Source organism: Abramis brama (genome assembly GCF_963993115.1).
Source record: "Abramis brama genome assembly, chromosome: 23".
NCBI lineage: Eukaryota > Metazoa > Chordata > Actinopteri > Cypriniformes > Leuciscidae > Abramis > Abramis brama.
The window spans coordinates 9,725,612-9,738,230 of record NC_139985.1 but is presented as its reverse complement, the minus strand read 5'-3'; the positions used below and the strand labels follow the sequence as shown (position 1 = coordinate 9,738,230).

Sequence of the window (12,619 nt, the reverse complement as noted above, 5' to 3'; positions counted from 1 at the left end):
TATAAGTGAAATTAATAATGTTAATACAAATTAATTAACTTTAATTAAAAAGTAATTTTTCTCTTTCTTTTCTTAATTGCAGGATATTTCTCGGGTATTTTTCCGCTGCTGTAAACCATTTGAAAGGGACAAAGTGAGAGACCGAACACACTCCCTTAAGTCCACAGGGGTACAGTGTTTTTTTTTGTATTGATTCAAGCATTTCAGAATGAACTTTCTTCAATCAAATCTTCATTAATTTTCACATGAGGTGGTTGTGCAAAACATGTAACTTTGCTACATTGAAAAGATCTGAACTTTTAAAACATTACAGACTGAAGCACTGGCACAGCACACAAAACCGCTCAATTCCTTGCCCTTACTCAGATTGTCCTTGTTGCTTAAGGACCTGGAGTGCACTTCACTCTCATTTGTCCAAAAATCACAGAGAGTCATTGGACTCTACACAGGCCTTATCGTTTAGGTGTCTGGTTTGTAATTCAGTTACTAACCATTCAGAAAAACAATACTTTGAGCACATTCGAGGTCATCTAAAAAAATATGAAACAGTGACCTGTGTTTTCAATAATTGTGAGTACAGTACAAATATATATTCAACTTTTGCATCTCATAAAAGCAGGAAGCATACTCCCCACTCACTTGAACATTTCAAACCATCAATCCTTCAAAATTACACTTGTCAAACACCTGAAGATACTGAATTGATTGTTGATAATAGTAATTTCTGTGAACCTGTTGAGGAAGAACTAGATTTTGTCAAAATAATCAACAAAAAGTTGGGTTGTCTTTTTATTAAATTAGAAAGTGTTTTTAATGTTTCTAATAAGTGCATTGATGAAATAATAGATGAATTACAATTTATAACATCAACTGCTTCAAGTCCAGTTATCAAACAGATTATTGAGACGACTTTAAAAAGTAATTGTTGCCATGTTGATGAGTCGGTAGTCTTAGACTTGGTGGAAAATCTTACCTCCCTTAATCCGCTAAATGCAGCTCTTGGGGTGGATGGACCTTTCCACACCTCATACAAAAGAGAGAGATTTCTGAAGGAGCAATTCTCTATTGTTGAACCTGTAGAGTACATACTAGATGAAAACAGCACATTCCAGTATGTTCCCCTTTTGCAATTGTTGTCACAGATTTTAGAAAGGAACGATGAGGCGCTTAGGAATACACAAAGCTCTAAAAGTACTTATGAATCCTTTTGTGATGGTTCACATTTCAAAGAAAGTATCTTTTTTTCTGGAGATGGTGTAAAAATCCCTATTATACTCTACATTGATGATTTTGAGGTGTGTAATCCTCTCGGGACATCTAGAAAAAAACACAAAGTTACTGCCGTTTATTGGGTGCTGGGAAACATTCGAAGTATCTCACGCTCCTCATTGACATCCATCTATCTGGCTTTGCTTTGTAAAGCAAATGATGCAAAGAAATATGGATATTCTCGTGTACTTGAACCATTGTTGACTGATCTCAAGAGCTTGGAGCAAGATGGTGTTTTTGTGTCCTCTTTTGGGAGATTTATCAAGGGCACAGTGTTCTGTGTGATTGCTGACAATCTTGGTGCTCATGCAGTTGGAGGTTTTCTTGAAAACTTTACCGGGTCATACATCTGCAGATTTTGTACGGGGTCACGTTCCCAATTCCAAGAGTTCGAGGTCAGATCTGGTGCATTTTCCCCAAGAAATAAACAAAAACACGAAACACATGTTCAGACAGCTTTAAGGACTGGAACCCATTGCTTTGGGGTGAAAGCCCAATGTCCAATTAGCAACAGACTGAATCACTTTCATGTAATATCAGGTTATCCTCCTGATGTGCTTCATGACTTGCTTGAGGGAATTGTACCAGTTGAATTGGCGCTGTGTTTGGATGTATTGATCAAGAAGAAGTATTTCACTCTTGCTGAGCTCAACCATCGAATCAAAACATTCCCATACAAATGGAGCGACAGAACAAACTCACCTCAAGTTGTTGCACCAAACTTTGTGTCTACAAGTAAAACCAGCATCGGTGGCAACGCCCACGAAAACTGGTGTTTACTGAGGTTGCTGTCACTAATGATTGGAGATAAAATACCAGAGGATGAAAAGGCATGGCAGTTGATAATGACTCTAAAAGATGTTGTTGATCTTGCTCTATCACCTGTCTTTTCAGATGCAAGCATCGGTTTTCTTGACAGCAAGATATCTGAACATCGACATAGGTTTCTTGAACTTTTTCCCCAAAAGAGGCTGCTTCCCAAACATCACTTTCTTGAGCACTACCCTCAGCTTATTAAAGACTTCGGCCCCCTGGTGGCATTATGGACTATGAGGTTCGAGGCCAAACACCGCTTCTTTAAGAAGGTTCTTCGGCAAACTGGTTGCTTCAGGAATGTTTTGATGTCTCTGGCAAGAAAGCATCAAACAATGATTGCGTTCCATTTGTATGACTCTGATCATGCAAGGCCTGCCATTTCTGTGACAAAAATGTCCAAAGTGCCACTTGAACTGCTAAATGAAGGAATAAAAGAAACCGTGAGAAAACAATTGCCCAATGCCACTGCAGTACACGTGACAAATAAGGTGGAGTATTTGGGTACAGACTACACTGTTGGAATGATGTTAGCATTTGGCTCAACTGGAGGATTACCTGACTTCGCAGAAATTATTCAAATGGCTGTTGTTCAAGATGACCTAATTTTTGTTGTCAGGCTGCAAAGTGCCTGGTACAATGAACATCTCAGGGTTTTTATGTTAGAACCCACTCGTAATATTAAAGTCCTCCAACAAGCCCAGCTAACGGACGTTTATCCACTGGCAGCTTACACCATGGGAGGAAAATCGATGGTGTCTCTAAAACACTACATTTGCATTAATTAAAAGGTTATGTACCCAAAATTATATTACATTATTACGAGTCATTTTCATTATACAAAACTGCTATGATATTTTTTTTTCTCAATAAGAGTGTGCTTGTGTAGTAGGCTTGGGCGGTATTCGAATTTTGATACCGTCAAACCTCCTCCCTATTTTACCGGGGTATACGGTATTACCGTGACTAATTAAAAAATATGACATAATGGGCTCAGACGGCATCACCAAACTGTTGGCTTGTGCCTACACCGTTCAGAAACTGAATGCCAGATTGGGCAAAAAAAAAAAAAAAAAAAAAAAAAATTCAAGCCGTGCACGTTGTGTCTGAGTCCGGCCGACGGCATTAACTGTTATTATGAGCCCGAGCCCACCATTATTCAACATATCTGTGTGCGTGCAACAAGCAAGAAGTGCCTTTGTAATCCGGTGACGCGTGTCCATTGATTTTTATTAATAAAACTTTTCTGCAAAGATGGAAGTTGACGATCGCCATCTCTGTAGTGAACGCGCCTATAGAGAGAAATGCACATTATTGATTATTTAAGACTATATTTCTATTCGTTTTGAAATGTTTCATTTAAAGAAATTGACGATCGCCATCTCCATAGTGAACAATAGAGAGAAATGCACATCATGGATTACAGAGAGTAGGCTAGTTTATTTCTTTTCGTTTTGTATGGTTTCGTTTAATGAAATTGATGATCGCATCTCCGTATGAACGTGCCTAGAGTGAAATGCACATCATGGATTAAATAATCAGAGTGGCCTTTTTCTTTTCGTTTTGAATTGTTTCGTTTAAAGAAATTGACGATAGCCATCTTCTGTGAACGCTATAGAGAGAAATGCACATCATGGATTAATCAGAGTAGGCTACCGTATATTTCTTTTCGTTTTGAATTGTTTTGTTTAAAGAAATTGACGATCGCCATCTCCGAGTTTCGGTTAATTTATGAGATTTCAATGCAAGTGACCGCGGCATGCCAGCGCCCATCATGTCATGATTATATTAAATCCAGGCAATTGATTGATGAAAAATTTATTAAATTAAGATACAATTTATACAAAACAAAATTCGTTTTAAAGAGACCTTTTACAAAACGAAATTTATTGAAGTAGTCAAATCGTCTGACTCCCGATGCATCCTATCTTATTTGTGCAGTTCACTTTTCATAATCAACAAAGATGGAAAAAATAACATTATAATATTTTAACAAATACGAAAATTAATGCGCTTATTTAATGAACTCTAGAACAAAATGCATCCTGGCAGCAGTTGTTTCGGAGATGCGACATTAGGTTAGAGGTGTTTACATCTCTCTTGGTCACCTTTTTACAAATTTAATTTACAAATTGCCTCGTCAGTATTTACCGCCTCTCCCTTCTCATTCGGTTGGAACCAGAAATATTGCCAAACTGCAACCACACATAAGCATTTTTTAGGCAATAAATAAATTATATATATTATAGGCTATATAAGTGCCGGTTATGACGGTATTGAAACTGATAACGGTGCTATTTTAAGATCCCGCGGTATCCGATATTACCGTAATGCCGCCCAACCCTATTGTGTAGTATTTTGTTAATGATGATGATGATGAAAAGATTGTATTAATGTAATGAAGTGTGTGTGTGTGCAGGTGCATGTCGTGTAAAATATATGCAAGAGAAAGTAAGAGAGACTGTGGTAGCAGTTATGAAATTAAAATTAAGCAGCTAAATCCATTTCTTTACTTTGTTTTTCCTTTTAGGTTGAGATTGTGAAAAACCAACAATGTCCTCACCTAGCCCAGCTGTACTACGAGTAATTCTACAGGACCATGACGTACGGAAATTGTTCCTTCCAAATGGGATTCCAAACACAGTCGATGATCTTCTGACAATTGTAAAAGAGACTTTTCAATTGGATGGACATTTCAGTCTCATGTACATGGACACTGATTTTGGTCAGTTTTTTACTCTGACCTCTACTGATGACATTATGAACAAGGGCTCAATCAAAATCGTTCGAAAAGTAGAAGAGCCATCAGTAATTTTGACACTGACACCGGTTTGTGACTCTGACATCTTAACTCCAAGAGATTTGGATCAGCATTCTACAGATGACCAAGCCTCAACCAGTTCTAGAGAGACATTGCGATTGGCACCATCTGAGGGTCGCACGGAAAAGTGGCCAGAAAAATTTGAAGTTCCAGAGTTTTCCTTTGATATTGAAAGAGTTCTACAAACTGGAAATCAAACATATTTTGAAGATGGTACTCTCCTTCAAAATCATAGTGTGAAATCTGACATCCTGCAGAAGCTTGCTGAATCCATATTTAAATACACTGCATATCCCACAAATCTCCAAATACAGTCAGTCATAGAGGCTTTGATAGAAAAGAATCCATGCCTGAAGGAACCTGGATGTTTTTCAGGGATGTACGGCTGGCAACAGAGTCTGAAATACAAAATGGGCAACTATCGTTCTAAGTTAAGAAACCGAGAGCTAGCCTACCCAGAGCTTGCAGTTAACACCTTGAAAACGAAGCATCCAAATGAAAGAGTTCCTAGCAAGAATGTCAAAAAACCAAAAAAAGCTGAACTGAATTATCTTCCACCACACCCTAACGGGGAATCCCTTGAGAGTCTAGAAAATGAACATCAAACTTTGCTGGAGGAAATCAAAAAGAAAGACAATCAGAGAGTCATTGCAGAGAAAATGTCTAAAACATTCTCATACAGACGACATGAATTTGTCAATCTCAGCCCACCAATTAAAGATTGCCAGGAGAGATGGCCTGCTTTATTCACAGAAGCACAGGTAAGTTACATTATTGTAGGTGTTATATTTTGATTGTTTGATATCCATATAAGGATTTTTTTCTGTATGAATTATTTAACTCTTTACAGATTAAGGAGGAATTCCGAAGAATTACTGCTGTACCCCTGGAGCAAACCTTTATGTACAAACTAGATGGCTACACACCAAAAATCTTGGAGCTTTTGAAAGCTAAGGGAGGTGTTGCAGGAGTCAAGATACAGCCACGGCTCAGTGCATTGCTTCAGGTATGCAAAAAAAGTAGCTGTATGAACAGAGGTGTAAAGTCCAGGGTCAGAAAGTAAAAGTCCTCAGTAATTTCAACGCATTCTCATCCTTGGACGTCACATACTGACCCTTGTGACATTTCGTCTACATCGAACGCACATGGCACCCTTTAGCGTCAATATGACACGCACAGGATATGGGTAGGTTTAGTTCTGGGGTAGGTTTAGGGTTAGACCGCTAGGAGGCGCCTCCTGGCTCATTTCTATCTGCGTCTCATATTGACGATAAAGGGTGCAATGTGCGTTTGATGCAGACGAAATGTCAACAGCGTCAGTATTATGACGCCTTGGGATGAGAACGGGCTGGTAATTTGTTCCAATCACCTGGATTTGCTAATAGCTGGGTTTCAGTCACGTGCACGAAGGCAGGGCGATTTCAGATGGAGGGCAGGAAGTAAACATGGAGAATACGTCTATTGAGTAAACTGTTGCGGAGTGTCCGTATTGTACCTTTATCAGAGTTTTTTTTTTTTTTTTTGACCGTCCGTTTACACATTCTTATATCCGATTCATGTGTTTACACTTGCCATACTATCTGAAACATCGCGCATGCTTAAAGGGTTAAATTCTCTTGCACAGATGGGCGGACGCGAAATATGCTTGATCCTAGCTCTGCGATGTATGAGAAGTTTGCCAAACATCACCATGATTTTGAGGCAAAGGAGGATGAAAAGTGTCATCATTGCACATATGCTTCAGTTATTGTGTGTGAGAGATCTCAGGACTGGTGGGAGCATATTGTGTTTAATTCACGAGTTCACACTTACATACAATTTGGGGGGGTAAAGTTTAATGCGTATTTGGCGTGCTGTCCGGTGGGAGGGCTCCGAGTTCGGACCGAACCCAGAGTACTCCCCCCGTATGTAAGTGTTTAGGACTAGAAGTGTGGAGAAGGGGTGGTGGGAGGATGCTGCAAAACGGTCAATGGATTGAGGTGAGACTGCTGTGTGTATATGAAGAGTTCAGATGCAAAAGCCTCTAAATGCCATTTGAAATTTTCTTCTAGAATGATAATTTTTATCAAGCTTGTATTATTTAAGTTCAGTAATTTCACTTAAATGATAATTAATAGGTAATCTTTATTTCCATTTAAGTGAAATTATTGAATTTAAATATACGAGCTTGATAAAAATGATCATTCTATAAGAAAATTTCAGATGGCATTTAAAGGCTTTTGCATCTGAACTCTTCATATATACCTCTTCCCATAGGTTGGTTTTACGTGACGTCACGCTGCTGTATCGCGAGAGCGCGGAATTCAGATGGAGGGCAGGAAGTGAAATAGCTGAGGATCTGCCGTCTGAAAAAATGCCAATGTGTTGTGTAGTTTACGGCTGCTCCAATCGTTCTAACCAAGAAAAGGGAAAGGGTTTTTATAGAGTACTGAAGATTGTCACTCATAAAGGTGAGAAATGTAAAAAGCTCACAGAACAACACCGTAAAAAGTGGATTTTTAACACAAGTTACGTCTGCGGTCGGGAGGAGCAGAGTCTGTTAAAGGGATAGTTCACACAAAAATGAAAATTCTGTCATCATTTACAAGTTCCAAACTTGTGTGAGTTTCTTTGTTCTGCTCAACACAAAGGAAGATGTTTGGAAGAATGTTTGTAATCAACAGATCTCGGTCCCCATTGACTACCATAGTCTATTATAGTCAATGGGGACCGAGATCTGTTTGGTTACAAACATTCTTCCAAACATCTTCCTTTGTGTTGAGCAGAACAAAGAAACTCACACAAGTTTGGAACTTGTAAATGATGACAGAATTTTCATTTTTGTGTGAACTATCCCTTTAACAGACTCTGCTCCTCCCGACCGCAGACGTAACTTGTGTTAAAAATCCACTTTTTACGGTGTTGTTCTGTGAGCTTTTTACATTTCTCACCTTTATGAGTGACAATCTTCAGTACTCTATAAAAACCCTTTCCCTTTTCTTGGTTAGAACGATTGGAGCAGCTGTAAACTACACAAAACATTGGCCTTTTTCAGACGGCAGATCCTCAGCTATTTCACTTCCTGCCCTCCAACTGAATTTCGTGCTCTCCATTGCAGCAGCGTGACGTCACGTAAAACCAACCTATTAGCACAGTTTTTCAGCCAGGAGAGAGAACTAATTAGTGAAATCAGCTGGCTGAGTTCATGGGTGGAATAAACATGGCAGGACTTTTACTTTCTGATCCCTGGACTTTACACCTCTGTTAATATTCTGTTATGTTGATTTGTGTAATGGCTGCTAAAATGTGGTGGTCATCAATTACAAATGCTGCTCGATGACACCCATTCCTCCACACTCTTCTATCTGTCCCTCCATCTGTCTTTCTGTCTATTTTACTAACTGAAACCCTTCAAACAAACAAACATTTTTAAAATGTTTACTTTTATGAAATCTTAAAAATTGAAAAAAGGTTGTCAAATGACAATTCTTTAGTATTGATTATTATAAATAAATCTCTTCACAGGGCCACACCATTGAGAAAAAACGAGATACCGTGATCCGCAGTCTCATTGAATATCTGGGTGAGGTGGAGGAGAATCTTTTCAAAGACTGCAGTGTAAGTCCCAGACATGTTATGCTAATCATTTCTATCCAATCTGCCACATAAGATATTCAAAGTGTTAGAAATGAAAAATATTTATGAAGATAGTACACCCAAAAATGAAAAGAGTAAATATTTACTGTTAAAATTTTAGTTCAGATTTTTAGCTCGGCTTTCATCAAAATTATCTTCATTTGTGTTTTGAAGATGAGAAAAGGTCTTATAGGTTTGGAATGAAATGAGGTTGAGTAAATGAATTAATAAATTTAAACCATTCTCCTCAAGTGTGTGTTGCATGTGGTCAGTGTCACCCCTGGCAACAGTCATCAAGGCAACCGGCCCAAGAAACTCAGTGATCCTTGTGAGGGGTAGATGCTGACTCCACACAACACACTGGATATTGGGATGTTTATTGGTTCGGATGTTCAAACAATACAAGTTTGGGTAAATAAGCCATCAAATATTTCATCCAAAAATATAAATTTGGAACTTAAGTAAAAATGACTAATTTCCCAATCACTGAAGACCAGTCATTCTCATATTGGTGACACAAGACTGCAAAGCCTGGTAGGCTGCTCCAGCCTGTCATGTGCAAAGAAGGACATTTTTTCTTTAATGTTTATACAACATTACAGCTTATGAGGGTATTAACCTTTTAAATGTGCTTTTCCCCTCATCCTCCTGGATTGCTTAAGGATGGCAATCAAGAAAACTTCGCGGAAGATGTCCTGAAGATTCTTGTCCATGGAAATGGAGACGGAGAGCCAGTGGTGTCCATTGTGCTTGAAGGAAGAAATGTCCTAACTAAATGTGGAAATACTGTGAAAGCTTGTGCTCTTCTGATGGGACTGATTTATGCCTTAAATCTTCAATATCCCTCCAAGCTAAAGTACACATTTGAGGTTTTCCAGAAGCTGTTTCTGGATCTTGATGGTCTGAAGCTCTCTCCGAAAGTGCGATCTTTGAAAAACAAGCTGCTTGCTTGAAATGTTTCCCTGGATGTTCATATGGCATTTATCTGCCTTTTTGACTCTTGATCCATAATGTTCATTGTGTGCTGCCTTTACATTTATATTTGTATTTGTTGTTTACATAACAGATGTGCATTCAACTGAGATGACAATGGTTGCCATCATTTGAGAAAACTGTTTTGTACAAATGTTTTTACATTTACAAATTGCAGGATTTGTATTTCAGTTTTTTTATTAGCTTAAACGGCTTTCTAAATGTATTGGGTAAGGACTTTATGAGTTTTCTTTTTAAGGGTAGGGGCTTGGTTAGCAATTTGTGACAGCAGTTTGTTAATGTCATGTTTTGATACTGAAATTTAGATTGATCTCGATTTAATTTACATGTTTTTGTACTGTGGATGTTAATAGGCATTTATCTGCCTTGTTGACTCTTGCTCCAAAATGTTCTTTGTGTGCAACCTTTACATTTATATTTGTATTTGTTTTTAACATAACAGATGTGCATGCAACCGAGTTGATAATGGTTGCCATCATTTGAGAAAACTGTTTTGTACAAAAATTTTTACATTTACAAATTGCAGGATTTGTATTTCAGGTTTTTTATTATCTTAAACGGCTTTCTAAATGTAGTGGGTAAGGACTTTTATGAGTTTCCTTTTTAAGGATAAGGCTTGGTTAGCAGGTTTAATTTGTGACAGCAGTTTGTTAATGTCATGTTTTGATACTGAAATTTAAAATGGACTTAATTTGCATGTTTTTGTACAGTGGATGTTCATAGGCATTTATCTGCTTTGTTGACTCACTCATTTTGTGACTGCAGAACTGTACCCTTGAGGAAAAACCTGCTAATTGTATTTTGCATTTAATGTATCACTGAAATGTTTCAGTATGCTTATTGCTTAATAAATTAATCTTAACAGCACATTGTCACAGTATTATTTTGTCAGATTATACAAGTAACATTTAATTTAAAATAATTTCCAGCACTGCATAAAACAAGTAAAATTTATTTAAAATATCAAGTGGTTTTACTTAATTATATTAATTACATCAGATTTGTAAGTAAAAATTACTCAATATAATTTAACAGGCCAAGTTATTTGTACTTATTCACTTTGTGAATTTTACTCGGCTTAGTTAAGTAGATTTACTTAATTTCCATCATTGTGAAATTTACTTGAAAAAAATTCGTGCAAAAACTTGCCTTATAAAAATTGAGTAAATTCTACTTATTGTTTTTCTCAGTGCATTAAAAGCTTTGTCGTTTAGTAATGCATAAACATTATCCGTCAAACACAAAAAGTGCTGAAACCCCAAAGTGCAGACTGTGTCAATAGCCGCTTTCCGACCGGAGGAACCTTTTCACAGTTCCTAGAACTATTGGCTAAAGTACCCGGATGTCGGCGTGTTCGCACCGCAGGAACTAGGAACGATTTTAGTTCTAGGAACTCCATTTGGAGGAACTAATTTAGGTCCTACTTCAGAGTAGGGTCTAAACCAGCACTATAGGAACTACCCGTGACGTTAGTGTTCGCTGATTGACCGAACGCACACGGAGCACCAGCACCCGCCATTTTTAAAACGGCTAGAATGTAAACACACAGATTATAGCCTATATATTTACTCCATAAACTAACTATAAAACATGGAAAACAGTGATAGATGGGTCTCTAAACCTTTATGCTGAAGAGAAAATCCAACGCAACTTTGAGGGGACCAAGTCAAACATGATTATGTTTATCTGCCCAGCTAGCAACACTGGACATCAACCACACGGCATAGGCTAATAACCTTTTTGTCATATACTGTCTACTTTCTATAACAGTTCTATCTAATAACATGTTAAACAGTACTGTTAGACAGATCACTAACTAATAAACACAGAGAATGCAAGCATTATTTGCTCTGGCGTTCTCAGCGCCGCCAAAATAAAGGTCCGTTACGCCGTCAAAATAAAAGTCACCGTGCTTGCGTCACTCCCTTACCCCTCCTACCAGTTCCTATGGCCACTTGGCCAGTGCAAACGCAAACAGCAAAACCGAGTTTGGGGGAGAGTAGTTCTTAGAACTGTTTAGAAGTGGACAGTTCCTAGAACTAAGTTCCTGTAACTACTTGGTCGGAAAGCGGCTAATGTAGCTGACAGGGTTAGCAAACCAATTTCTTCTTTTAATCTTTAAGTTGTTGCCTATTGACTGATGAAGAAGGGGTAAATACGAATACTGCTTAGTACTGGAATGCGTTGAATGTTTTACTGCCAACCTTTCTAGGGCATATTGCAAATAGAAACATTGCTGACATGAATTAAAACAAAAAACACGTATCGTCCGGAGATTTCTTACACTTTGTTTAATTCAAAGGTTGGGAATCAAAGTTCAGTTCAGCGCACTGAGAGAGAGAACTATTGTATGTTCCTCCCTCGAGTGAAAGACTGCAGGATGAGAAAAGTATGTATTGTACTGAAAAAAAGATTGTTTTTCCAATGTGTGAAGGATCTGCCACTTGCACAGAAACTGTAAGCTTATGAAAAATCTCTAAATAACTTTTCTTTAGTAACAGTGGCCCATAAAATATTTTGAAACTTATTCTAAACTTTCTAAAAGTCATTGCAATAGACACAGAATACTGGGTGGATTTTATATTAAAGAAAGAAGCAAATCAGTGTTTGCTTAAAGGTATACTATGTAACTTGTAATGGTTCAAAATGAACAAAATTTAAATAATGAGTCAATACATTATCAATCCTTCTTCCAAAACATGTTTTTGTCTTACCCTGATTCACTATGGTAAGCCTATATTTTAGACCTAGCGGAATAATTTTTTGGGGGGAAATTGTGTACATACGTGCTTGTCTCGTTATATACGTAAATAGAGAAAAGTTGCTCCAGCTACTTTGATGTGGGAGTGGCAGAGATGGGCATAAATACATGGAAATGTATTTAAAATACAAATACAAAATACTGTGTGAAAAAAATGTATTTAAATACAAATACAAAATACTGTGTGAAAAAATTTATTTAAATACAAATACAAAATACTGTGTGAAAAAATGTATTTAAATACAAATACAGTATTTTGTATTTTGAAAATACACTAAATACATGTGAAATTGTCCATCCAGTGCAGGTATAGGTCACAGTGAATGAAGAAACTACATAGGCATAAG

At 37.5% G+C, this 12,619-nt stretch overlaps 1 protein-coding gene across 1 annotated transcript; it reads left to right on the top strand.

Moving 5' to 3' along the window:
* Positions 1–4,842: 4,842 nt before the first annotated feature.
* Positions 4,843–9,755, top strand: LOC311074589 (sterile alpha motif domain-containing protein 3-like; the record flags this gene model as incomplete). Its single annotated transcript, XM_084101295.1, has 4 exons — positions 4,843–5,664; positions 5,754–5,909; positions 8,408–8,500; positions 9,181–9,755. The coding sequence occupies 4 exons, from the start codon at positions 4,843–4,845 to the stop codon at positions 9,469–9,471; spliced, it is 1,362 nt and encodes a 453-aa protein (XP_083957421.1). The 3' UTR covers positions 9,472–9,755.
* Between the last annotated feature and the right edge of the window lie 2,864 nt (positions 9,756–12,619).